Source organism: Metarhizium robertsii (assembly GCF_000187425.2).
Source record: "Metarhizium robertsii ARSEF 23 chromosome Unknown MAA_Scf_5, whole genome shotgun sequence".
Lineage (NCBI taxonomy): Eukaryota > Fungi > Ascomycota > Sordariomycetes > Hypocreales > Clavicipitaceae > Metarhizium > Metarhizium robertsii.
The window spans coordinates 3,678,578-3,706,213 of NW_011942193.1; the positions used below are offsets into that span (position 1 = coordinate 3,678,578).

At 50.3% G+C, this 27,636-nt stretch overlaps 7 protein-coding genes across 7 annotated transcripts; 4 read left to right on the forward strand and 3 right to left on the reverse strand.

Annotated features, from left to right (window-relative positions):
- Positions 1 to 380: 380 nt before the first annotated feature.
- Positions 381 to 2,585, reverse strand: MAA_06882 (peroxisomal copper amine oxidase; the record flags this gene model as incomplete). Its single annotated transcript, XM_007824880.1, has 2 exons — positions 381 to 2,377; positions 2,456 to 2,585. 2 exons carry the CDS (start codon positions 2,583 to 2,585, stop codon positions 381 to 383), a joined length of 2,127 nt encoding a protein of 708 aa, XP_007823071.1.
- Positions 2,586 to 5,825: 3,240 nt separating this feature from the next.
- On the forward strand, positions 5,826 to 7,496 carry MAA_06883 (amino acid transporter-like protein; the record flags this gene model as incomplete). The annotated part of the gene is made up of 1 exon (XM_007824881.1): positions 5,826 to 7,496. The coding sequence occupies one exon, from the start codon at positions 5,826 to 5,828 to the stop codon at positions 7,494 to 7,496; it is 1,671 nt and encodes a 556-aa protein (XP_007823072.1).
- A 756-nt stretch (positions 7,497 to 8,252) lies between these two features.
- Positions 8,253 to 9,833, reverse strand: MAA_06884 (Aldehyde dehydrogenase; the record flags this gene model as incomplete). Its single annotated transcript, XM_007824882.1, has 3 exons — positions 8,253 to 9,353; positions 9,418 to 9,658; positions 9,709 to 9,833. 3 exons carry the CDS (start codon positions 9,831 to 9,833, stop codon positions 8,253 to 8,255), a joined length of 1,467 nt encoding a protein of 488 aa, XP_007823073.1.
- A 2,503-nt stretch (positions 9,834 to 12,336) lies between these two features.
- Positions 12,337 to 13,213, reverse strand: MAA_06885 (Peptidase S1/S6, chymotrypsin/Hap; the record flags this gene model as incomplete). The annotated part of the gene is made up of 3 exons (XM_007824883.1): positions 12,337 to 12,646; positions 12,701 to 12,915; positions 12,971 to 13,213. 3 exons carry the CDS (start codon positions 13,211 to 13,213, stop codon positions 12,337 to 12,339), a joined length of 768 nt encoding a protein of 255 aa, XP_007823074.1.
- Positions 13,214 to 16,968: 3,755 nt separating this feature from the next.
- On the forward strand, positions 16,969 to 17,580 carry MAA_11280 (uncharacterized protein; the record flags this gene model as incomplete). The annotated part of the gene is made up of 1 exon (XM_011413260.1): positions 16,969 to 17,580. The coding sequence occupies one exon, from the start codon at positions 16,969 to 16,971 to the stop codon at positions 17,578 to 17,580; it is 612 nt and encodes a 203-aa protein (XP_011411562.1).
- An 822-nt stretch (positions 17,581 to 18,402) lies between these two features.
- MAA_11281 (D-sorbose) lies at positions 18,403 to 19,020 on the forward strand (the record flags this gene model as incomplete). The annotated part of the gene is made up of 1 exon (XM_011413261.1): positions 18,403 to 19,020. The coding sequence occupies one exon, from the start codon at positions 18,403 to 18,405 to the stop codon at positions 19,018 to 19,020; it is 618 nt and encodes a 205-aa protein (XP_011411563.1).
- Positions 19,021 to 19,731: 711 nt separating this feature from the next.
- MAA_11282 (AT hook-like protein) lies at positions 19,732 to 20,355 on the forward strand (the record flags this gene model as incomplete). Its single annotated transcript, XM_011413262.1, has 2 exons — positions 19,732 to 19,926; positions 19,996 to 20,355. 2 exons carry the CDS (start codon positions 19,732 to 19,734, stop codon positions 20,353 to 20,355), a joined length of 555 nt encoding a protein of 184 aa, XP_011411564.1.
- Between the last annotated feature and the right edge of the window lie 7,281 nt (positions 20,356 to 27,636).

The following is a 27,636-nucleotide window of genomic DNA, read 5'->3' on the forward strand; positions in this document are numbered from 1 at the left end:
ATACTAATATATACTAATATATAGCTTAATTACTAGGTACCTAGTAAGGTGTAAGCGCACCTAGCAAAAAGGATAAGCCCGCCAAGCAATTCATATCCAGGCCTGTTTATCCACAGACCCAACATCCTAACTAATAGTGTCACAAATAATATTAAAAAAATTCTAGGCAAGAGTATTAGTAACACCAGAATGCAGAAGATTATTGACTGGACTGATACAGCATTCACGTTGGGCGACCTGGCTTTTACGGTAATGTTTCACAGGAAGATACAAAAAAAGAACGATTTATAGTTGTTTCAAATTTAATTTAAACTATTCAATGCCGCTGATGCGATTTTTAAATGCATTCGCCATGAATACGCCGTATTTCCTGATGTATTTCACAAGCGAGACGAAGGATTTGACTTGGCTGCGCCACAGCAGTCACTTGACGAAAATGCATTTCGGGAAGACGTATCATTCTTGATTTGTGACGGCTGTACCCACAACGCAGGGTTCTTCTGGAAGAAATTGCTGGCACGGATCATAATGCCAACCGGCTCGGCAGGCATAATGGGGAAGTCCTCGCAGCGGGGGAAGTGAGTGAGTCCGAACTGCATGTAGCACACGATATCCGTGTTTTCAATCGGCTCATCCCGATTTGACCAGTCGAGCACGCTCTGGTTGTACGGGTGGTTCTCCTCACCCGTGGACTGGCAGACATAGTCGCCTGCAGGGAAGAGCTCGTAGTCCTTGTAGGGCACAACCCAGAGACTCTTGCGCGCAAAGGCGGCGCGCTTGTAGACGACGCTGCCGGGCTTGGCAAGCAGCGGAGGGCAGCTGTTGTTGATGATCTTGTAGCCAATGGGCTTCTTGCAAGACTCGTTGATCTTGTTGGGGTTAATGATGTCCCAGGCACGCTGAGTCTCGTGGCAGTAGTTGACGGCAGCCTCCTTGGCCGTTCGCAGCAATGTCTTTTTGCAGTAGAAGCCGTTGCCGTATGGGTTCTCGGGAGACCCGACTGGGGCATCAGAAGAGACGGCATCGCTCTGGAGAATGGAGTTGTTGGGTCCGTCGATTTCGGGGTCAACGCGAAGAGAGAAGATGTGCTGGTGATTGTGCGCGTTGATGCCGGGCGCAACTTCCGTGCCGTACGGAGCAGCAGTCTCCGAGCTGTGCATGCAATACGTGTTGAGCATACCAGTAAGCTTCATTTCCAGCTTGTACGTGCCGTCAAGCATAAAGGTGTGGTAGAAGCCGTACTCGTAGTTGGCAGCCGTGATGATTTGTGAGATAATGAGCTTGCGGTCACGAGCCGAGATGACATTGGCATCACGGAAGTCGGTATGCTTGTATAACAGCCCGTTATCTTCCTCATGTATACAAATCGCATTTTTTATAACGGCCGCCTGGCCTTTGGAGGTAGAAACAATGCCGTCGAGATAGTGGATAGCGCCCTTGCAGTCACATCCAAGCTTTAGAGAGTTCGTCATGAGACCAGAGCCGTATTCACCAACGTCAAAGGCATGCTTTTTGTGATGAGGCGGGTCTGGATTTCCGTATGGGACAACCATTTCAACAACACTGATGCGATTAAACAGAGTTCGCTCGCGATTCTCGTAGGCGTCGTGAATTCTAACGTCGGACAAGACAATCCCCTCTCTGTAATTGAAGCCAATGTGCATTTTGTAGTTGGCCCAATGGATCTCATTGCCCTTCATCTGGAAAGATACTCCCTCAGGCTGGGTGATATCGATGGGCTTGAGCTTGTGTGGTTCATAGCCGTCGCTGATGAATTCCGGGAGATAGTTGTGCTGCTCAAGCGGCACCTTTGTGCGCTCACCGTTGACACGGCGAACATCAACGCTCAAGACCTCTTCCGTCTCGGTGTCTGCAACAACAGTGAAGTCGAGCGGGTGAGCGTACTGGTTGTCGTATTCAGAGGCTCTGTAATAAGGAAGACCCTGCTGGAGACGACGCTCGAAGCCCCATCGGCGATCAACACCAATGGCCCAAGCGTCAAGATAGACCTTGGACATGTCGGTGATGCCAATCTCACGGCAAACCTCGATGACTCGGGGGTCGGCGCGAGCGATGCGTTCCATAACATCAAGATCTTCCAGAGTCAGGGTTGGGCTCACATCATGCACCGGCTTCCAGTCTTCGACTTGTGACTTTGTCAAGTTGACAACAACCTCGGCAACGTTAGGAGTGCCCTGCTCGAGGACGATAGCAAAAGCACGTCTCTCTGGGCGAGGACCCGTTCTCGATCGGAATGCAGCATACTCATTCTTTTTGGGCTCGCGAAGAGTAATGCAGTTGAACTTGATTTGCTTGGGGCTAGCAAAATCACGAATGATTTTTGCAGTTGTGGAGATTTCGTACACCGAGAGTTGATCTATTTGGTTCAGCAAAATTGCGAAGTTAGCAATAAAGTCTGGATTTACGACCGACAGACGGATTGGCTTCTATTTACCTAAAGGATGAACTTGTGACCGAAGTCCGGTTGTGGCCTGTGGTGCCTTGTCGTCTAGCTCTGGAAAGATGACATAACCTGGTATTGAGGTGGTATCCAACTCTGGCTGTTGCATAGTGGGGGCAGCCATGATGTGCTGTCGGGTGTTTGTGCGTGTATTGTACTGTTGTGTTGTATTGTTCTCGAAGGTCGAGAGAAGGATGTGTCTGACAACCTGAATTCCGGCCACTATTTAGCCTCATCAGTCAAAAGGATACAGGAATATATACTCAAGTAAAAGGTTCAGAAGTCATTGTGAAACAACCACATAAACTTCAGAAAACACGCGGACCGCTGGCCCGCGGCCACCGTCAATATCAGCCCACCCTGGTGGCCGTAAGTGGCAACTCACAACTCCTGGTGGATTTCGGTGCCGATGGAATCAATCAATTGATTGCTAAGGCCATTCAAGCCCAGCTGTTGGCAGCTAGAGTCAGAGGGAGCCTGGGCTGGTGGTTCGGGTCCCCACTGACCGAAGGCGTCCGAACCCAAAACACGCCGCTAAAATCTCTTGTCTACTCCTTCTAGTGACTGGCTGACCAACTGCATCTCTTTTGCAGCATTACTTTGAGATGAAGCAGGACGCCCCGGTAACGGCAACAACAAGGCCAATTGGGCCTCGGGCACCCGGCGGTGAAGTGAGCCTTAACATTGATGCAATTGATAGAACACTGCAAAGCCGGGTCGTCAAGTGATCTCTCCACGTCAATCACACCCCAACAATCATTGCAGCATGAAAATTTGTCTAGGCAGGTGCCTGGTCGGCGGGTAATGAAAATGTTGAGGGTACTACAAGCACCGAGATAATTACCTATTGCCGCCAGCTCGGCGGTGTACCTGGACGGCTAGTTTGACTTGAGGCAATGGTCCCGATACCGCTTGGTTTCCGCAATTCCCGGATCTCGGAAATGCATCTTGGGGCGCCAAAGACGGACCCCGGTGAATCAGCGAGAACTGTAGATTGCCACGGACATCGCGACCCGCAAAATCGCCGGACTAGAATGGCCTGGCTTTGTGCATGACACACGGAGCCCGAGACCATACATCTTCCGCGCATTTCGGTCGCCCGCGGGTGGCGGCGCTAGTTATTGTCGTGTGTGGAATCTGTGACAGGTTACTGTAGATATACGCGTTAAAGGCGGCCATGGGGGATGGACATGGAATGTGGCAGGGAGGTGTGGTTGATAGCTGGGGGGACCAATGAACTTGTGGTGCTGGGGCTGGATGACGTTGACGGGCGTGTGTGGCCCAAGATCTTCCATCTTGGTCCGGGGTTATGGAAGACCTGGGGAACAATGCATGGATGCTTCTGTTTGGAGCACAGACTTCAGGCACAATCTGTTACCAAATTGGTAAACAATCAAAGTTAGCTGGAGAAGCTTTTAACTTTGTCTCGTTGGACCAGCGCCAATCGGGCGAACCCAGTGTTGTATTAGGACTGGAGTTGACCAGAATGTGGCTAGAGGGGATTGGAGAGGACAGAGTATCAAGTAGCCTTAGTAATAAGACTGTTGCATCGCGCAAGGCCCGAGTCAACTTTATTCCAAGGTTATTCAATGCTGTCAGTGCGCACCGACGAGCCGATAGAAGAGCCAGCCGACTGAAAACGACGGTGGAAAAGACTGTAGATAAATCGCTTGATAAACGCGGGCTTGTTATCTCTGTGGGTGCTCTGATAAACGTGGGTCAGGGTTTGGTGCCAATTGCTGGTGCGGCGATGTGATGAAGAAATGGTAGCCAATAGTACCAAATGATGACGCACTCGGCGGCTGCGGCTGCTGCAATCTGTGATAATATTAGTCTAATGAAATACGACAAGCCGGCCAGTTTCAGTCATAGCTATGTACGAGGCCAAAAGTGGTGGGAAGTGCTTATCGGTACAATGCAACACTTGAAGCGCCGGGGTAATTCCCGTAGTTCGCTCTCGAGTCAGGGTCACAATCTCGCAGATAATGGTGATAGCGGTTCGGAGCACCGTGGCTGCGAAAAAGCTCGTCGTAACCTTGGCATCGGCTTGGATGACTCCAGATGTCCAGATTGTATGTATGGAGTAGATTGCAGAGTCGGCCGTGTGCCCAGGAACTAATCTGTCTCTCCTTTCTCTCCGTGGTTCTTTCCTCTCGTGGTCCCGCCTTCCCGCCAAGCCGGATTCCACCTGCGCCTTCCGTTTGCCCAAATTTTCTCCTTTTTGAGAAGGCATCTGCGCCGTCGGAAGAACCAAGCGCCTTCCAAATTTCCATTTCTCCAACTTTTCTCCAACGCGACGGCCTAGATCGTCGCCAACAAGGTGTCGACCCGCTTCTCCGACGCCCTCAACGCCTTCTGCGCCTTTGCGACGCCTTTGTAGCCCTCACTCGCCTCCACGTTCAATTATCGCCGTTATCGTGTGGCTCAAAACTGGCCCCAAATTTCTGTCAGTGCCGTCCTACCACGACACAAATACAATCCGCACAAGACGGGAGCAATCCGCACACCAAGTCCTGATCAGGCTGGTCATCACCCAGCTGACCCCCTCCAGCATCCTCATGTTGTCCGCGTTGGTCCACGTTTTCAACCCCATGCCATTTGGTGCGCCTCCCTAGACTCTGCAGGGCGCACCCCGGGATCGGGCGCTCCCCCAAGCCTTCTCATTGGGAATCGTGATAGCAGAGGTGGCCTTGGCTTGGGGTAATTGCGACGTGTGCTAGCCCTCTGCGCCGTGCGCCACCCAGCTCTCTGGGCCGGGCGAAGCGGGAATCAACAGGGAAAAGCCATTGTCAGGGTATTCTTGGGGCTCCCGTCTCCCTCCATACTACGGAGTATACATATGGTTGGTGTGGCTGTACGCCCGAAACTGGCATTGTCGCTTTGTGCGACACATCCTCAGAGTTGACGACTCAGTTGAGCCAAGGCAATCATCCCACAGGTACCCCCCAGGTTCCCAGGTTCCCCGGTTTCTCGTGGCGTTTTGAGGCATATCGTCTGTCTCCTCCCCAGACGGCATCTGACAGCCGCCCTTGGCGTTGGTTGTGCATACAAAGACTCTTCGAGTACTAAACTAGCCCTTGGGAACGTCTTGATATTCTCTGCCAGGTGTAAGCAGCAACTTGTTTCCGTTGCTCAAGTTGACTTGTCAGTTTAAAAGGGTTACATTGAGCAACCCTCAGAACACCACACTTACTCAATTCCCCAACAAGTTTTATTCTTTCACAGAAACGCATTCCTTCCTCCTTCATCCCGTCTCGTCCTCCTCCCCCCACCCGAGAACCATCGGCAGATATTGCCATTTTGACGCAACTCTTTCGAGGTCCCATCACCAGAGAATGACAGCGACCCTTTCGTTGAAAATAGCATGGATCAAGCAAGCCAGCTGTATCAGAAAGATACCGTCGACGTGAACGACCAAGCCACCCGCGATGCGCAAGATCTCGCCGCACTGGGCCATGCACAGACACTTACTCGCAAGTTCAGTCTCTGGAGCATGCTTGCTTTGGCCTTTTGCGTGTTAGGAACATGGTCTACTATGGCTCAGGATTTGGCCACTGGCCTCGTCAATGGCGGCCCTGTAGGTATCCTCTGGGGCCTCGTCCTTGTGACGGCTTGCAACACCTGTGTTGCCATTTCGCTGGGTGAACTCGTCAGCAGCATGCCTACGGCTCTCGGACAGGCGTATTGGATCCAACATCTGTGGAACACCCCAACCGGCCGGTTCGCGTCTTACATGTGTGCGTGGATCAACACCTTTGGATGGTGGACATTGGCGGCTTCCCAAATCGCCTTTATGACAGAGTTTCTCCTCTCCATGAAGCTCATGTTTGATCCGGAGTGGCCAGGCACCGAAAAAGGGTGGCTTCTCTTTATTGTCTACGTCGGCATCACCATCTTCTTTACCATCATCAACTACGTCTCTTGCCGCAAGGAATGGATCCTGCCAACTTTCAACAACTTTGTGGGCGTTGGTTTTGCTGGCCTCTTTGTTGCCTTCTCCCTGGCTCTGCTCATATCCGTTGGTACAAAGGCAAATCTCTCGTTCCAGTCGGCATCATTTGTGTTTGGGCAGTGGATCAACCAGACGGGCTGGGGCGACGGCGTTGTCTGGTTCCTCGGCCTGGTGCAGAGTGCTTATGGCTTGACGGCGTTTGATTCCGTCATTCACATGGTGGAGGAGATTCCTGCGCCTCGACGCAACGCCCCGAGAACCATGTATCTTGCGGTCCTGATCGGTGCTTTCTCAGGCTTCATTTTTATGGTCGTCTGCCTCTTTAGTATCCAGAGCGTGGATGGCGTCTTAAATCCCGCATCTGGCAATCCCTTTATTGAGCTCGTCCAGTCAACCATTGGGCAAGTTGGCGGAGCCGTCATGATTGCCCTGTTCATTTTCAATGGCCTGGGTCAGGGTTCCAGCGTGCTCACCTCGGCTTCTCGACTGACGTGGAGTTTTGCGCGAGATGGCGGGTTTCCCTGGGGCGTCTGGTTCTCTCACGTTGACGAGACGTGGATGGTTCCTGGCCGCGCCCTGTGGCTACAGTGCGGCATCATTTGCCTAGTTGGAATTCTCTACCTGTTTGCCAGCACCGTCTTGCAGGCTATTCTCAGCGTCAGCACCATTGCTCTGACCATTTCTTATGCTATGCCCATTATTTCACTCATGGTGGTTGGCCGCGATAAGCTGCCTCCTGGCGGAGAATTCAAGCTTGGCCGGCTTGGTCCCGTCATCAACTGGGTGTCAATTATCTACTGCGCCATCACGACGGTCTTCTTCTTCTTCCCAACGACACCGAACCCAGCAGTCAGTGAAATGAACTTTGCAATTGCTGTATTCGGCGTTATGCTGGTGCTTTCCATTGGCTTCTGGTTCGTCCAAGGCCACAGAACATTCATGCAGTTAGGGGGGATGGCTCAAGACATCCAAGGCATCTTGTACGCGGAAAACTGCGAGTCGAGCCAAGACGGATCTTCCAGCGCGGAACCTCGGCCGGACAACAAGATCAAGGGACAGACAAGCGAATTGACCAGCGACTGAAAACAGAGTGGAGATGGGGTTCCCCGGGATTGCCTCATCTAGACTGGTTTCAGTCGGGGCGAAGCAATCAATAAATGGAGATGGAACGCGGTTGCGGAGTTCGGGGGAGGAGAATATGGGGTCAAGGTGGACTGCGAGATTTTGCTGGCAAGGGGTCCCACCGAAGGTATTTTGGGTACGGTGTGTGCGAGGAGTTGTATGTAGTCATGCCCAAGAGGGAGGGGTATTCTTAACCTCGGGGTATTTTGGGTACTGCTTACACAAGTGCCGGGGTAGAAGCGCTACCATAGAGACTTGACTCGACGTGTTTGGGTTTCAGGCATGTATCTCGAGGAATGAAAACTGGGGTGGAGATTTGATTGATACTTACAGAGAAAGTGGTTGTTGATTCCTGCTAGCATGGCGCGTGCGATAGTGAGGAGACATGATGTGGCAATCATTTTATTGGGTTGCTTAATTTTATTTTAGGTCGTTGGTACTAGCCACCATGTTGCCTGTTATAGGAAGAAGATGGCGTATGGGAATCATTTCATTAGTGTGCACACAACCTTATTTCCCATTGCCTCTGGTAGTAAGACTGGTTTACATAGAAGGAGGGCATATATACAGTTCTTCACCCGTTTCCATGACTGTAGTTTACGTTGTTTGTATTTGTTTCTCTGATTACATGCGACTGTGAGGAGACACAGCACGGCACCCACTTCATCTATTTACATGACTTCGTTTCAACATGATCTGTATCGGCTCCCCCCCACTTCACAGCTTTGAACCCAAGTTGACGTGGACAGCCTTGGTTTCCGTGTAAGCGGCGAGACCAGCCTCGCCCAACTCGCGGCCAATGCCGCTCTGCTTGACGCCGCCAAAGGGCACCTGAATCTCAGAGTCGTTGGACGAGTTTACCCAGACCATGCCGGCCTCGAGAGCGGCAGCCACCCTGTGCGCACGCTCGATGTTCTGGCTAAAGACGGCGGCGGCGAGACCGTAGATGGAGTCGTTGGCCAGGGCCACGGCATCGGCCTCGTCGGCAAAGGGCGTAATGGTCACCAGGGGCCCAAAGACCTCCTCCCTAAACACGCTCATGTCCGGCGTGACGCGGGAGAAGACGGTCGGCTCGATGAAGTAGCCGCTGCCGCTGCCGGCGGTCTTCTGCGCCGAGCGGCCGCCGGCCTCGAGCCGGGCGCCCTGGGCCTTTGCGCTGTCAATGTACGACAGGATCTTGTCGTACTGGGCCTGCGAGACCTGCGGCCCGTGGGTGGTCTGCTCGGCAAAGGGGTCGCCGATGACGACGGACGTCTTGACCACGTCGAGGAAGGCGGCGACGAAGGCGTCCACGACGGACTCTTGCACCAGGAGGCGCGAGGTGGCGGTGCACACCTGGCCCTGGTTGCTCATGATGCCCACGTACGCCCACTTGGCGGCCTGGTCGATGTCGGCGTCGCTGAAGACGAGGAGGGGCGACTTGCCGCCCGTCTCGAGCGTGATGTTCTTCATGCCGATGCTGGCCGTCTTCATGATCTCGCGGCCGGTCGTGGTCGACCCCGTAAAGGCAATCTTGTTGATGCCGGGGTGGGCGGCGAGCGCGGACCCGGCGTCCCTCCCGAAGCCGTTGACAATGTTGAGCACGCCGGGGGGGAAGCCGGCCCGGCGGGCGAGGTCGGCAAGGTACAGGATGGATAGGGGCGTCTGCTCGGCGGGCTTCATGACGATGGTGTTTCCGGTGGCCAGCGCCGGGCCGAGCTTCCACGCCGCCATGGCGAGCGGGTAGTTCCACGGGATGATTTGGGCGCACACGCCGACGGGCTGCTTGAGCGTGTAGGCAAACTTGGCCGTTGTCGTCGGGATGGTCTGGCCGTGGATCTTGTCGGCCCAGCCGGCGTAGTAGCGCAGGCAGGCCGGCGTAGTGGCGCAGGCAGCCGATGACCTCGTTGAGGTCCTCGTTGAAGGAGACGCTGTAGGGCTTGCCGTTGTCCCACGTCTCAATGGTGGCGAGCACGCGCTGGTCCTGCTCGATGAGGTCCGCGAGCTTGTGCATGAGGGCGCCGCGAGCACCGCCGGATATGTCTCGCCATGAGGGGCTGTTGAAAGCCGCGCGGGCGGCTGTGACGGCGCGGTCAATGTCTTGCGCCGAGGCTGCTTCCACGGAGCAGATTTCTTGGCCGGTGCTGGAAGACGTGAGTTGGGGGATCTTGGCATTCGGGGGGGCCTGCGTTACCTTGGGCTGATGCTGGTGATGCGCTGCGATGAAGTTGACTTGACGAATTCATTGTTGATGAAGAGGCCGGTCGGCAGGGTGAATTCCACCCCGTTGGGAGCTTTGAGCTGCACCTGGAGGGCCATGGTGCGGATGCGGGTGTGTAGGTGGGAGGTTTTGCGTCGGTATATGGTGTTGCTCAAGCTTCTAGCCGGTCGGGAGAGCATCAACAGCGCGAGGGTATAAATGGAATGAGAGCTGAGAAGAGTGTTAAAAATAGACGGAAAGAAAAGAAAAGAAAAGAGGGAAAAAATCTCAGGGTTCGGCACAGTTCTTGTGTCGTAGTCGATGCCGTGACCGGGGGAAGCTCCCCAGTTTTCTCAAGGTTGCATGTCACTCTTGAGTCTTGCCCCTCGGGTTCCGTGGCACGTCGACTTTTGCAGCTCTGGCAAGTTGTTATAGGCGGGGTTTTCCCCGTTTTTTCCTTTGTTTCGTTTGTGTATTGACTCGACGGCACAGCTTGGGAGAATGCCGAGTCGTGTTCGATATTCCGTCCTTGGCCGTGCCTCCAAGTACCAGCTGGATGTGAACTGGTTCTGATGGCGCATACTCATACGCACACAACTCTCACCGGACAGCAATTTCTCGTCTCACGGGAAATATCGTCATCTTCACCCTGAACCAGGGGTAGACGCATCAATCCCGCAAGCCCAAGCCCAAGCCCAAGTATTTCCAAGTACACCTCCTTGATCCCATGGCGACGCCAACCCCCATACCCCAATACCCCAGATGACGCCGACCACGGCGGCACACGATCTGAAATCTGGCTGGGGTTTGTCGGGGGCGATGGGCGGCGGGCCACGGCTTCGGGCTCCGCGGGCACCAGAAAGCGGGCGCCGAGCGGCACGGCACACGAGACCCACCTTATTCTCCGGTTGTGGAAGTCTGGACCGGGATGTTGGCATTTGCGCTCCGTGCTTCATCAACAATAAGAATAAGAATAAATGGGGAACGGCCTTGGATGGGTGCCTGGTTTGTCTTGACTAATAAAACCGGCGGTAGCTGTCGTCGTGGCGGCCGTTACGAAACAACGGGAGGTTACTCCGTAATGTTTGCCAATCGACTCACGGGTGCGCACACGTGATGCACCTCTTCTTTTTCTGTGTGCAAGCAAGTCATTTTGTAGCTCTTGTCTTGCCTCATGGCTCTAGGTCTCGCATGTCTATATTGAATCCCACGTAGCCTCGGCTCAGCGACATGGTCTGGTCGAATACTCCGGCCAGGCATCCGGTTGTGAGATAATGACGTGGCGCGTCAAAGAATTGATGTATCATTTGCGCGGACTGTCCCATCTCGAAAGCGACCACTACACCTTCCGAAACTCCCTCGTTATTAGTCAAGCATACATGTGTGCTGTGAGATTGCCAGCGACAATGAGGGCAAAGATGGCCTGAGCGAAGTCGACGCGCAAAAGGCTCGTTTCTTGATGCAAATCCAGCTTATCGACTAAAAGAATGTCGCTCTACTTGTCGAATATGTTTGTTGATATGGTATCATATCCATTATAAGATATCCTGCTCAGCATCTTGCCAGGCGCAGGATTGGGCAGTGGTTGGTCACTCAAGGTAGGGGTCCGTCGATGGTAACGGAAAACAGCATTATGAGATTTGGCTGTGTCCCCGTTCCACGACGTATCCCGAGCAGTTCTAAGCAGAAGCTTACTACTGCCGGCTCCATGAGTATTTTTCGTCCTGAAGATGTTGGACACTCCGCTACCTCGGCATCAGCCATGATGTTCTATTCTGTTGCGTATTGCAACAAAAAAAAGAAGGAAACACCCACTGCCCATGTGATAGTTCCTTTCCTTATTCAAGGCAATATCGATGATTTCTACGTAAGCACCTGGACCCCCAACGCATTACCGGTCAAGCCATCCAGTGGTGTTTCTTTGCGTCCAAGCCTCCACATTCGTGCCCTGGGGTTCGAGACACCAGTTCGGTGACGGTCAAAATTACCGCGGCTTACAACCCTGCTCTTTTAGATAGCTTTTTACTCATGTTTTCTATTTGATGAGGCAGTGGAAACACCGCTATTTTGTCATGTATACACAGATATATATGTAGTATTCTGGATGCTATATCTCGCGACTGTGCTGTATACAAGCGCCTATTAACAATTGAATCCTTGCATGGCACCTTTTCACCGCTATAAATCCGTATACAACGCGTAGATGGCTCTTTGTGGTGCTTCAACAAGTTTGAGGTCCATCAAGGTCCAACTAGAGCGAGTCATAATCGGCAGGTGCTTGACTACCCATATTTCCGCACTAAAAGCCGTGGAGGAATAATGGCCAACCCAGGACAAGGACATGCTAGCTCTTTGTGGACTTTCTAGTTTATTTAATTTTTGTAAATTTAGCGTTCTCTCATAGCAGAAAGCTATTCCTTAAGACGGCGATACAGCATTGCTTGACTAGCATTGTAGACCTTGGCAGCAAGCCAAGGGCTTATATTGAAGTCTTATTTAATAATAAAACTATGAATTCTAGAATAATATAGTCAAAGACAAGAAGTACTTGCCCACCACTATACTTCTTGCCTCCCACTGCAAGTGTTACCAAACAATAGTACTAACCTAACCGTTTAAGCACTAAAGATACTTCTTAATAAAAGAGATGTAGCTGCCGACTCTGGTGCACACCATGGGATTCTCAGGACTGCATGGCCAGCGGCCGAGACCAAATGACACGACACCAATAAGCTGTCCCGTTTCCTGGTCAATAACAGGACCGCCGCTGTCTTTATCACATAAAGCCTTGCCATCTCCACCAGCACATATAACCGTAGTTCTACCAGAAAAACTCGCTGGAGATATCTTGAAACAGACCTCGCGGTCGCGGACAGGCATAACAACCTTACTAAGTTGCTTGGGCCAAGGCGTGATATCGGGTTGATAGCCCCTGGTCTCTGAATGAGCTCGTTTTTCTGCAAGTTCCAAGGTAAACAGCACTTACCAGCCGGCACTTATGGCGATTGAGTTGGGCACAGGGTCCGAGCCGTCCGCCGCCAGGGCCACATAGTCAATCGTGTCGCTCCTCTCAACCGGAGTTTCCAACTTCAAGATGCCAATGTCATTGACGGCATAAGGACCTCCAGGGTTGCCAAGTACGTAATCAGGGTGTTCATGGCGAGACTTGACATTTACAACGACGCCGTCGGCCGATATATTCTATATATTATTAGTCTTGTGCGGCGTATCAACGAGGAGAGGTGAGTAGACTTACCGCCGTTCCCGCCTTTATCGAGTAGGTGCCCCAAACGCAATGGGCAGCAGTAACAACAGTAGTGCTGTCCACCAAGGCCCCTCCGCATCTATGGCCACCGCCTTCTCCTCGGAGACTGACCATGAAGGGAAGTTCACCATCTTTGATATCTTCTCCGCCGGCAGTCCTCTTTTCGATAGTTGCTGCCGTTGCCGAAAGAGCGGAAACCGCGAGGGCTAGCATCATGGCAGCCTTGTGCGCCATTGTAAATACAGGAGTCGGGACAGCTAGTGATGGTCTTGGAGAATGTCAAAGTGTGAGATGCAGATGAATCGCAACGAAACGGTATAAATGGGCAGCCTGTGGTATTTATACTCGCACCTACACATTTATTGAGGCGTTTAATGATATGAAATATTTGAGAGACGCGTAAAACATGATCAAGGATCGGCAGCTCAAGAGCACAATCCATCATCTCCGTCCCCGTGCTCGTCTGATTCAAGGACTTGTATCCACGCGAAACGTCTGGGACAATGCCATGGAGAGCGCCCATGGATACCTCGCTTGTCGAGAAGATTAACTTGACGAGTCATGCGATCTCGAGACAAGTCATAGGAAATACAGGCCAGGTGAAGATGGATTATGCACTGGCTAGCTGTGCGTGGTCAAGTGGGACGAACGATATCGAGTCTTATGATAATTCTCAGGTGCTACTCGGTATTAGTCTCCGCACAATATATCTGCTCCGTGTTTAAACCAATCTAAACTGCAATAATATGTTCCTGGATTTTATTTTCTGCAGGGATTGCCGACACCCCTTGCAAGGACCCAAGAGTTTACTTACCCCCCTACGGTACTGACCGCCAGCTAGGAAGCACCGAATCAATCGATAACCTGGCACCGTGTGCTTATAGGGACCCGTATCAGAGTGTTGGGCTGACATGGAGGAGTGAATCAACCGAATCTAGTCAATTTCACAATGTCTATTAAATACGCGAAACCTTGCGGCGCCTTAGTCGCATATATCCGCTCTCTTCCTCTGACACTGTCAAAAGACTCACGCTAAAACGATATGCCTTAATGTCAATAACAGCCAGTTGTAGTTTTAGGGCGAGCCTTTTGGGTAGATTGGCGGTAGGAGACCAGGAATCACGATGAACGCCCGCGCCTGATTGTCAGCGCATTGAGCCGGCTCGGTAGTTGGCCGGAATTGCCATGTACTCGTAAGCCCCCGTTCAATAAGCATCAATATAGATTAATATTATTCGGTTCGCTACGGGTCCAATGCAAAAGGGTCGTCGGCCCCGTCCCATGCTCGTTGCGCGAGTAAGCCTTTCTTGGCTGAGACGGGCACCATGACATACCGCCAACACCTATGCTTGCAGGGTATTCCTTGAACCCAGTATGAAACGTCGGCTGGGAAATAACTATGGGATGATTAGAATACCCGGATGAGTTGCAATTAGGGACAAGCTCAAGTCTAGGAAGATGTTTGACAGTTTTGGTACTTGAGGGCTAGGATCGAGAGTGCCCTGGCCTGCTGCGGTCTGTCATGTATACACAGGCCTATACAATACCTAGAACAACGAAACATAATCTAGTTGGCCGAGTCAAAATGGAAACCTTGCCGAGCCTAGACATAGAAGCTACGCGTAGGAATTATGCTAGCAGAGTGCGCAAAAGGCTGTAGTCATGGCTGGCGGACACTCCCACATGAGGCGGCTGCCCATTCGAATTTAGCGATACCATGAATAACAAAATCATCGGATTTGATTCTCTTTACAATATTCGGTCAAGACGAGCATAGGATAAGTCCAAGGATCGGTGGGTATATTTTTATGCAATCTCCGCTGATTGCTTGCAAATGACTCCATTATGGGTAGCCTTCAAGTCGTACGTTTTGCTGTGGTAACCATGACAAATAATAGAGCGAAACAGGCATTCCGACTCAGCAACGACACGCCATGTGCGTATCATTGCACTGTTGCCGCTTTCGATTGCATCATGTGCCAAGCACAGGATAGGTTTTAATTAAATCCGACGTGTTTATTGAGTTGAAGCGGGAGCGGCTACGGGCGAGACCCACCATTTATTCAACCAGACTTCAACATAGGAGGAAACGAGAGCAAAATCGTTACTCTATCGTTACTGCGTGGCGACTTGAGCGGAACGTAGTTGATTTGCTCGGTACACACCTCCGTCTGAAGCGCCGGGCCTGCCAGAGCCGCGTGACAACCCACATTAAACATGAAAACCTTCAATGTTTCATATTGATAAATTCATCACTAGCGCTTTCAGCACTACCGCTGGCGCAGCGGTGGACGTGGAAGCCCATCTACGACCTATGGAATAGCAACTCGAACAAATACTTGGGACTATCGGGCACGTCCACTGCATACGCAGCAGAACTCGAAGCTTACTACTATCCTTGTGGCGTGATGGTACGGGGTGTGGGCTGAGATATTACCGACAACAGAAGATATCAACTAGAGGGACTGCTGGAAATTTTCTATCCCTGCACAAGAATGTGCCAATGACTCGTGGGTAGTTGAACATGACAATATAGCATTATCATAACTGGTCATCAAGTCCATGTCAAGCAGCTCATCAGCTCATCTAGCACATTATTGTTACACGGAGGTCACGTAGCATTGCAGGCACGACTGTCCCTTGAATCTGACGATAATTACACAAGAGTTCGAGACCTATTTGAGGCCATGGGTTTCCAGGCTCGCTTGCTCACCCCTGCTTTACACGAATACGGCTCGGCTGCACCCAGAGGCCTTGGCGAAACTAGAGACCTTTAATATGAGAGCGAATTATTAGCGGAATACAGATATCATTCCATGCCCTTATATATAAGCCCTTGTCACAATTGTCAGCCGAGAAAAGTGGAGGAGGAGTGCATATCTACGTTGCTATATACTAGAAAAGCACCGAGGTCGGATAACATCGCTTCTGTGAATTGGTCTTTCATGGAAGGGAAGTGCCGAACAACTTCGAGAGGTGTCTTTGGCCCGCGAGGATGTAGCTTTACATGCATGGGAGGAGCTCGCAATAGGTGTTGCCAAAAGTCTGTCACGTATGTCAATAGAACGCCTTTAATACCAAAGACTTTTATTAGATGAATCGAGTTATTATTCCAAGCCCTCACTGAGCCGTTGTCACAATTATACACTTGACCAAATCGATACCACCTCGGATATCAATATTCGCAAAATGATTCCCGACCTAAACAGACACTTGAGGCAATTTTTGACAGAGATAAACTTCACCAAATCACACGATCCTTCCTCTCCTGGGTTGAGCCTGGAAAGAGTATTCAGGTGAAAAAGATACACACTCTACCCATGGCACGTTTTATTATAAATTGATCAAGAAAATAATAATACTTAATTAATGTAACTTTTCGCAGAAAGGGTTTGAGTAAGATGGTCTTGGACAAGTATGGTGCATCAGTACAATGGTATAACCTCGGGGGCTGTTGTCAGCCAACTTGCGCAAATACCACGAGACAACAACAAACACCAGTGTGACGCACTCATATAGTCTAGCAGCTTGTTTCACTTTTGACACCAGAGGCTCCTATCAGCGTGGCAACAAACTCCGCCTCGTGGGAAATGTGTGGCCGCAACATGATGATAAAGTGATGTAACAGATGCGTCATGCCGCTGAATCGACATCTGATATTGGCTGGAAGCCAGTCAGGTAGTTGCCTCGCGCAACGGCCCGTCTCGCGCGAGTTGTATTTTGTAATCAAGGTGACATGTCAGATTTCTCCGTGATATACCGAGTACATATTGGGAGCTCTGCATGAAACAGGCTATAGGGTTGCAGTGTGACGTCGAGAATCAAGACAGACAAGACAGCGAGTGAGCAAGCAATTAACGTACTATTAAAGCATCGTGACGCCTCCCAGTATTTTCAACGTCTATTTTCAAATCCCCCCTTGCGCTTCTAGTCTGTTTCAAGCATCAACACTAAGGTGACAAACGCGCCGTTCGACCAGTTACAACACTATGCCAAACCGCCACAGGGGTACATACGCAGAAGATTACAGCGACGAGGATTACAGACCATCTCGGTCGCCGGGTAGGTTAAACCAAGTCGTCCACGGGCAGTCCCACGACGCCAAAGAGATGGTCAAATCGGCATTTTCCAGCCATGGACCCAGGCGTCAGGCAGAGCCCTACGAGTATGAAGCCTACTCCGACCGACGAACCCGACGCCATGACAATTACGCGCCCGGCCACGGACACAGAGAAACAGACTACTATCGTTATGACGGCCGTCGCCCACGACGAGGGCGATCATTACACAGCGAGGAGAGATATGTCGGCGGGAGAAGAGACCATTCCCACCACCGTCGACAGCCGAGGGCGCGATCCCATAGCGAAAACCGCGTCAAAGAGGCTGCAACGGCGGCCCTGGCAGCGGGTTTGGCGGAGGCTATCAAGTCTCGCCACAGCCGGGACCAGTCCAGACGTGCTATTACAGCGGCGGCCGGAGCGGCTGCAGTGGATGCTCTTGTGAGCAATGGGGAAGACGGGAAGAAAGGACGGCGTATTGCGGAGAGCGCTGTTGGCGGTCTCTTGATCGATCGGCTTGCAAACGGCAGTTCTAAGCGCTGAGAGATGTATATCTGTTGTTGGCTATACTTTCATTGGTCTCCGGACTGAACCTACGGGCGGCGGGGAGGCGTATTTAAAGGATGTATTATATCGTCGCGTATTGAATGAAGGACGAGACTTGTAGTCAACATGGCGCATAATTATACAATCTGGTGGTCTCGCGATGCTGTCTAGACCATATCGCAATAGGTCCTAGTCCTCGACAATGCTGACGACCTGACGCTCTTCGGCGCTGGACAGGCAGATGACCTTGCAGGGAGCTGGTACAAATACATTCCTCAAGCATCTACGGAGATGGTATTATAGACAACCTGTGATAGACGAATCGCTGGCACTCTTGATAGGGTTTCATGAAGATGCCTGCCCGCACGAATCAAGACGGCGAATGGAGACTTGACATAAGGGGCTGACGCCGCGCTCGAGGGTATGTACTCCGTACAGCTGCTCTATCCAGGAGCTTGTTCACGGCCATGTCGAAAATTGCATGTGCGGTGTGATATACGTGGATTGAGACTGGTCAACTGTGGCTTTGTCCTGAAGGCGGAATGGGGATGTTGAATGGTGTTGCACCAAAAAATCGGCGTGGCCGCGATACTTTTGCGTGCTCCTTTTTGGTGGCTGGTGGTGTTGTGGCGTTGTGGCTGGTGTACTGCCACAGCCACATTTCGACAACCTGATAAGCTGGATCTCACCTAAAGGTCGACTTTTCGGAATATCATTCCTTCCTTGTAACAAGGACTGAATTTGGCATCGAAACATCACCTCATTGTATCAGAGTATCCTTTCACAGTGCACAGCTCTGCGCATCAGAAAATAAAAAAAATGAGTACTCCTCTGTACAATGTACCGTCTGGTGACGTAAATGGCATTATCAGCAGGTTGGAACGCGAACAAGCCAGGCAACGGGCAGTCGACCGGGAGACAACACCAGAAGCAATCTTCCAAACGGACATGAAGCATTCGTACAAGTTGGAATGCGAATTACTGCACGCAAAATATGAAGACGACGAGATTGATAGAATCCGCCTAGGCATCGCCGATTCCAATTACTGGCAAAAGGACGCCGATTTCGCCGCCCATTGCTTATTGAATGCGTTGCTCGCCAATTTGCGCAAGAGGCATACTACTGATGGAGTTACCGACTTTAGGAGCATGAGTACGGAGCTCAGGCGTCTCTCGGAAGAGCAGGGACAGAGCTCGCAGCAGTTTCGCCGACAAAGAGACACCATCACTGACGAGCAGTACTGGGAAACGGAAGCCGAGCATTTCAAGCGTGAGTCAGCTCGCCACGAGTTTGAGACGCGAGAGAAATGGAGAAGCGACCTTGGGGCCATCCTGAGCCCTGCTCAGAGTGAAAGCGACAATGGAGGTGAAACTGCAACCCAAGAATTTCTCCATTGTCGGGGAATGATGCCATCTGTTATGCCGGAAGAATGTTAGGGACAGTCGGGAGCAAGGCCAACCAATACCCACGCCGGGCTTCGCGCCGTGCATCACGTCGCGCAATTCCCACCTCTGATCATTCACGATACCATTATACTCACCATTCAACAGAAAGCAAAAGTATTCTGCTTTGACATTTCGTCGTGTTGTACCGGACGACTTATACCCCAATTTCCTTCCCGGCATCCCTCATTTCACTCATCAAAATTGGGTTCAACCTCTCCAGCCACGTTGTGACAAGGGCTCGGAAAGAGGGCTTGGAGCAATTTAGCTCAATTCAACTAATAACAGTCTTTGGTATTAAAGGTCCTTGGTTTTCCTCAAGGCCTTAAGGGACCGAAGCCGTCTATTTATACAAGAAGTCGGTGAGGGCCTTCTGCCCTAGGTCCCGTGACCGTAGCCCTTGTGTAACCAGCCATTTCCGTGTAACACACGTCGAGCTGCAAGAAATCCGGTCAGAGTTTGGCATGGGAGCCGCCTTGTAGAACTGGGTACTGGAGAACACACAGACATTGCTGAGCCAAAGAGAATCGATATTGGACATCTTATCATACCGGCTTGGCGCCCCAAATTGTCTCCAGAGGAAATGAAACGATGCAAAGGACGTGCCAAGAGATTTCATCGTGACTACATGCGTGCTGTACCAAGGCCGCCCGAGCGTTATCTCATGGCTGAAATCCCAGATATAGACTAGGCATGGGAGGCAGGATGTATAAGCGAGCAGATGACTTTTACGCTTCCGGTGGCAGTTTTGCATCCGGTATAAAGGTGGAGGAGCTCAAGTCCAAAAGTGTTTTCGCCGCGAAGATTCCTCATTTTAGGCAGTCCGATTCAATCGCAACCACTAGAAGGAATTGGGAACTACTAGTGAGCGAGTTCCGCAGGCTTATGAAGCTAAGACATGTAGGTTAAGTCATTGGTACTGGTTTTGTCAGTACTGGATAGTAACTTCCGCAGACTAATATTGTGCAGGCCGTTGAGATTCTTCCAGAGAGGACACTTAACGAACCCCTATACTTGATCATGGAGTGGATACCGCGTGATCTTCGTTCCTTTTCCTTCAAAGACAACGAGAAGCAAGCTGTACTGGAACAAGTCAGCAACGGGCTGTCCTTCATGCACGATAATGCATTCGCGCACCGCGATCTCAAACCAGAGAATATTCTCATAGATGAATACGAAGGAGGTTTAGTCGCAAAGATAGCCGATGTCGGCATGTCTAAACTTGACAAAGTCGGAAATTTGCAAACCTACGCAGGTTCAATTGTCTACATGGCGCCGGAGCTTTGGGCGGAAGAGCACCGGGCTTGCACACAGGGTGATGGCACTTGAATTAGTTACCGACTGGGATTCTATTCTGAACGATATCCCCATAACTGGGCCACCTGGTGCCGCACAACACAACATGTAGCTTACCGGGTATATTATACCTCGCTTAAACCTGGCCCCGGCCAAGTATCGGGAGTTGCTTACCGGGCTGTTGGTATTGAGTCCTGGGGACTAGTGGACTGCATCTCGGGCTCGGGAATGGCTTCAGTATATCCCACATGATATGGGCAATCAAGCTGAGGATTCAAAGCATGACGTCTCTTCCGTAGAATCTGACGGCGGCGCGAGGCGTGTGCGCAGTGCCCGCACAACCCGTTCAACAACACGAGCAGATAATGCTTCTTTAGCCCGGTCCTTGCTGAATTCGGAAATCTCTTTGTCAGATACGGACCCGCAGCTCGCCATGGTTTCGGCTTACAAACTCAGACGAGGTAGAATGACACTGAACCTTCCAGTACATGTTCGTCGGCGTACTCGGGTTGAGAGAGGACAGGCCGTGTCAGACGGTAGTAGACCTTTGCGGTATTGTTGATGCGCTGTTGGATTTACAAAGTGGCTCTGATGGCCGGTCTGGCCACGACTTCAATGTCTTTATTGAGCTTGCAAATCGGCATCAACGAGCGTACATGGGCTGGTTTCTTGTGAGCTTCCCTCAATGCAATAAGAACCCGTTTCTTACTCCTGCACAACATAAATAAAAGTCGTAGATTCATCAGAAGCCGTACGCTTGGGCATATAGCTCCAAGGTTTCCACACATTCAGGCTGCTCCAGAAACCGCGATATATAGTCCTTCAACCGCTCTGAACCGGGCTCAGCTGTGTATTTGCTTTGCAAGATTCCCAATAATCCGGACACCATCCAGATTGCTGACGGTCTATTACCGATACGATACGATGGAGCTTATCCCGAGATGGAATAATATTGCCAGGATAAAGGTCGGAGTGTGTGAAGACGACGTCGGCGTCGTCCGGTACGTCCTGTCAGTACGGATCAGGTATATCAGGGTCGACACCCGGCCAGTGCTCACTCTACCCTCTTGTCAGCACTGCGGAAAGCCAGGCGTGAAACTCCTTCACGCTTGTGAAAGGACCAGCGCATGGCAGAACCTCATGTCCTCCAGTGTGGTGCCGGATACGAGCTCCATGAACAGGTAGGTAAAATTGCCATCCCGAGTCCAGCCATATATTGTAGGGACTGGAACGCTGGCTAAAGCGTGCCGTAATGCCCAGAGGCGCTTTCCGCAATGCTAACTCGCTTGCAAACTTGACGAGCAGGCCAAGTTGCTTGAGCGCAACTATTCGGCCTGATCTGCGGCTTTGGTAAGATGGTGCTCGGGCAGCGCTCGTCGCAAGTACTCTTGGAAGGCGTGGGAAACGCGGCATTTTCACCATGATGCAAAAAGAACGGTGAATCTCTGAAAGTGGCAGAGGGCCCAGAGGGCAGCGACTTTGTTGATGTTGCCTGAGATGATGCCATTTTCGCCATCATGGCTTCCTCTTAGGTTGGCGGCGCCGTGTTAGCTAGACGGAAAAGATTTGTTCAAGCTTTATCCGACGGCGGGATATCTCAAGGGCACTAGACAAGATGAGGTCGATCAGAGTATTGTACTGAATGCTCGTGGCGCCATGTGGCTCCGGCCTGGTTGATGAACAGGGCTCGAGTAAGAGGGCATGTCCAGGACACAACGGTGCCCGGCCTTTTTCTCGGCTACCAGGTTGGAAGTGAAACTTTATACCCGTCAGCGACACGTAGTCGCTAGTGCACTTATTCGTCAAGCGGTAGTCGATTGTTTGAATATCCAGATTATCGCGTTTCCAGGATTCAATAGCGCCATTACTGTGCTTGTATGTATAGGCGCAGAATGTATAAAGAGGCACTGTGGTCCTTCTCAAGGTAGCATTCTACCTTGCTTTTCTATCTCCCCTCTTTACCAAGCTTCTACACCTCCAGCAGCAATAATAGCTTGTACGTTGCCGGTGGCTCGCCAACCTGTTCTGTCCAGGTCTCCCCCCCACTACCTTCTTGCACCTCGATAAGACTACGCCTTACATCCCAAGTCAGTGTCCAACCCGTCCGACGTGTTGGCCGTTGCTCCGTGGCATTGGAAGGGAAGCAGGCGCGCAGGCGCTCGAAAGGCGAGGTACTTCTAGCGCAACGAGGGCATTATTGATGCCTGCTAGCAACAAGAGTTGGTGATGAGATGGGCCTTGAAATACGCCAAGACAACGCAACATAAAGGAGTGGATGAATCTGAAGTGGGGAAAATCCATACTGTTTCGGGAAAAGATATTGCCTAAACTTCCAGCTATAGCCAGCAGGATCTGCTTTGCAAGGAGTGCGGTTGCAGCCTGTTCTCTTGAGGATTCCTATGTCAGGTCAGAGTTTGCTCCTTGTAACAATATCGCGAGAGGTGGAGATTACACAGCTAGGATTAAATCCAGAAACAAGTATACTATCATGGTTGCAAAAGATTATTTCGCCACTGATCTTGTCAGGAAAGCCTGGCAGGATCTCAGTGCTAAGCTTGGAAGCAACCTTGAGAGACTCAACACGCTAAACTAGCGAGTCAAGTTGCTGTGTGTGACAAGGGTTCAATATGAAGGCTTGGAGCAAAAGGACTCAATTCAATAATAATCTCGTAGGATGTCAAAGGTCCTGAGTTGCTAAAAGAGAGGAAGAGAAGGGTGACCGCCTTATATACATAAAAGGAACGCCCGGGCCGAAGGTCCTTGCCCGGGCACGTGTTCTAGCCGTGTAACCAACAAGTCCTGTATCGGCGAAGCCCCTTTGTTGGGCTTCACGATCTGTTGGGCCTTTTCCGTGTAACACTGTGCCATGTTGCTGAGCTCACTCTCTGTAGTACTCTCTATACCAGTGCCAAATCCATATTCTATACTAGACCAGTTTGCTAGCCTTTTGTAAGTGCCTGGACCGGAAATAAAATCGCTGAGAGCGCTGGCAGCCACGACCTCTGGCGACGCCAAATATGCGAGCGAGTCTAAGACATTATCAGCAAGATGATGTTATTTTCCAAGACCGTTTCGGAGCGTAAAGCACGAAACCCGCATTTCTATCAACGAGCCTCAGGATGTTCCTGGAAGGAGATGAAATCCCGACCTAGACAATGGTGAGTTAGGTCCGTTATGGGAGATATACACGACTACCCGCTTCACCAGCTTCAAGCAACCCGGTTAAACCAATGCACTGCGAACAACCGGATGGCATGGGCTGTGCCCTGGCATTCACCAAGGCCTGCCAGTCACCTGTAGCTTCAGCAGCCTCTTGTTCGGATGCCGAGGCTGCCGCGATGTAGAGTTGGACACGGTCGGCAATCCTGGGAATAGTACCGGGGTTAGACTTGGCAGCTGCACTGAAGTCTGAAACTTGTGAATTAGTACAAGAGACAATGCCTAGTATATACGCACTCTTCAACGCAGTATTACCCAAATACTACAGGCATCTGTCCGCACGACAGGCGTGCGACACATGCTACCCCCCATCATGGTTGCTGTGGGAATCAGAAGCCACGCACATAGCGCCTGGCCATGCAAAGGCTTCCTCTAGCATTATTTGATGTCCAATGTCACTTCCTGCTCCCGAGCGCAGATTGGACTCGGAGACGTTTCCCATGTCGTGGTCGAGCGCTACAACAATGTGTTGTGGGCGATTGATGCGTGTGGCTCCCATTGACATGAACTTGGAGGCGGCCACGAGTTGGCTATCCTGCGACTGATTCAGTGGTCGGGTGGTAGATGAGTCATGCAGGTACAATTGACTAACCATGGGTCATACAATGCTCTGGGGAAATACTAAAATAGGTCCTGAGATGGGTGAGAAGCACCAGGAGATCGGCAAGGTGTTGATTGTGCACACCCTTTCTCGTGAGCTGTCCGCTCCATGCAGGAAACAACAAGGCGACGGCGGGGAGTCGGACAAGCAAGGGCGAGACGAGGGAACGGAGAGCGAACCAGAATCGCCAGATCGGACTTGACATTCTGCGCCTGGTCTCGCCACTACTTGGGATGCCCCCGAGCGTTTGTGTTTGCCGGCAGAGTTTGGGCTGCAGGGTACAAACATTGAAATCGGCAGACCTGCGGTGCGGGAGCATTCAAAGCATCTACACCCACTGTATACAATCACGATGTGAATGTCTCACACGAGGCGACAGCGGTCCGAAAATCCACCTTTGATATCCAATGGTGCACCTGCACAGTATCGTATCAATTGAACGCAACCAATTAATTGCAAGTGCTAGAAACGAGCGTGTAGATAACGCAACGGTCCTAGCTGAGTGTATTGACAACTAGCTAGGCGACCACGAGTATCTAAAAACTAGCAAGAGAATAAAGAGAAAGGGAGCAAGCAAAAAGAGAGCTCAACACGTGGTTGATCTCGCTTCTAGATGGGCCAAAGGCGAGAGTGCAAGCCGAGCCACATCGGGCTCAGCCCGTCACACACGTAACCCCATGCCCCGGTCCTCCAGCATAGAAATAAAAGCGCACGGGTTTGCAGCAATCCTCAATGTTTGGACGCAAGCAGGGTCTCTTTGCAATAGAGAAGCTAGTTGCTTATCCGGGCATTTGTGGGAAGCTGTTGCTTATTGCCCCTTAAGTTTCAAAACCTTAGAAGCACACGCGTAAACAGCCTTCCAATAGTCTTTTTGCGCATTCAAGTTGTCAGGCTTCTTCTTTTGCTCAAAGATGCACTGCGTTATAACGGGATGGCACTCGTCCTCTGGCTGTTGAAACTGGCTGCAGATTATTTTCTCCACCTCTTGAGGCGAAACCTGAGGAGTGGACTGGGACTTCTGGAGGTTTTTCTAGTTAGTATACTGTATATGTAAAAGTAATATTTTTTATTTCTTACCGTCTCTTGGGGCTTAGGAGTCTCCTGTGGGCGGGCCCACGCGTTGTTTTGTGCTGGAATGTCGCAGCCAATTATGAGCTATGCTCGATAGACGCATTAGAGAACTAGTGCAATTTTTTCAAGAGGAGGGGGAGAAGGGGGGACTTACAGCATATGTCTGGTCATGAGTCCGGGCTTGATAGCATTTTTCGCACTGAGGTAGTTGTACATCTTATTAGCAACTCTACGCAAGTATGTGCGTTCTTGTACTTACGCCGCCATTTTTCTGGCAGACACTGGCAAAGTTATTCTTCCGCTATATTAGGATAGTTTAATTAGTCGAATATCTCTTAGACGACGACTACGTAATTGGTACGAAATATCTTACAATGCTCCCCTATAACCCAGTTATTAGATCAACGCACGAATAATAGTAGGCATCGTACAGGTGGCAATCTGGAGAGAACACTTACTTGTTTTGGAGGATTACTCAAACAGAAAACTTTAGTCTATTTTAATTAGAGTATTAGTTATAAGAAGTTATATTTAAAAGAAAAGAGGGCTGGTAAGGGGGATTCAGGATCTACATACTGTCCATTCACCTTTTACTGTAGTTGCTGATGTATCGCAATTCATTGACCATTTCTGGAATTTAGCTGAGACCTCTTGTTGCGTCTATAGTCGTTCAATTAGCTTTCTGCTAAAATAAACTTGACATACTTGTTTATTGAACAGCAGGATTTACGTACCATGGCCTTGCCGTCTGCATCCCCAGGCAATTCTTGCGCCAGAGCCAGACTAGCAAAAGTCACAAATATAAGCTGGGTGTGCTTCATTGTCTCCAGAAGTTTCTCTAAGTAAATAGAATATTTCTTTGATAAATAATTAAGTGAGAAAGGTGCCTTGTCTTAATGTAGAAGTTAGTATATTACTTACTTAAGACCCCAAGCCTTTATATATCACAAAGTTTCCCAGATTATATACAGCTTATATAATTAGTTTCAGGTAATATAATATATTGAGGCATTAACGTAATTATAAATTTAATGTAAATGCATGTATTGATATAAGACTGACTCGTTATTACTCCACGGGCCTGACATTTTGGCTACACGGGCCTGACTCTTACACGGGCTTGGCTTTTACCGTTTCTGATTCGCCTAAAAATTCTTGACCCGTAGAAACTGCCGTGCAAAGGCGGAGTAACTACCTAGGTAACTTCCCTAACAGCCCTTATAAACCGCCTTATATCTTCTATTACAGGCTTATCGCGTACTCTTTCGAGCGTAAGTCTACTTTTTTGGAAGCCCGCGATCTATATTATTATTTTACGCTGGTTATCAGAACGAGGTAATTGTAATATAACGTAAATAGATTAAACTATAGTTATTTTATTGCCTAATAATTCATAATATAACTTGTATTTTCCTTTATTGTCCTCGTCTAGTTCTAATTACCTCTTAGTCCCGCGATAATCGTCCTTACTATAAGCCGCTGGATTAACTAGCAGATTAGGTGCCTGCAGTAGGTCAAACAATGTAAGTAAAGGTCTGATACTCCAGGTGGAGGACCAGTGTACAAAGTGACATGGAGCTAACAGAAAAATTTAGACCAATGAGAAGTGGTAAAAATCAGGCCCGTGTAAGAGTCAGGCCTCAGATATCGGGCGCAGCCCTGTCACAAATAAAGTAAATGGGGGCAGCGTTATGTCTCACAACCTGATGTACCATAGCATTGAGTCAACTTTTGGCTTTTCTGATCAGGGTACTCTGGCGTCTTGTCCAAAGCAATGTGGGCTTTCCCCTCGTATTCGAGACTGGACGGCATAAGATTGCAGGTACAGAAATCATGCAACTGCGCCAGGCCGCAGTCAGACTTGACTCAAACTTAGCAATGTGGAAGTAGAGAGTGTAGAGTAGGTGGGGGGTCAATTCAATGCTAAATAAGTAATTCAATGCTCAATCAGTAATTCAATGCTAAATAAGTAATTCAATGCTCAATCAGTAATTCAATGCTAAATAAGTAATTCATGTAAACAAGGATTGCGCATAACGGTACGAGGCTATCTGCCCTGGCACGGCTATGCTAGCAATGGGTCATTTTGCTGCCGATTATGCATCATACGCAATGCAGCTAAAGTAGAAGAGAAAGAACAAGGTTTTGCCCCATTTACAAGGGGTCAATAGGATTTCTTTTTCACGGCAAGGGGTAGGTTTTGTTATGCTGGTGGGCGAAAAAGCAAGTCCTCTTCAACAAGTTAACAAGGTAGCTGGTAGAACAGACAGCTCCTCGAGACCCAAGATGATATCTTGTCGTGGGGCATTCAACCTTGATCGCCAGCATTTCTGCACCATGGCTTCAAACTCATTTTCGTTAGATACGTCCGCGAGGTCCAGGGTTAGGGGATCACTTCTGCACAGGGTGGCGATCAACTCAAC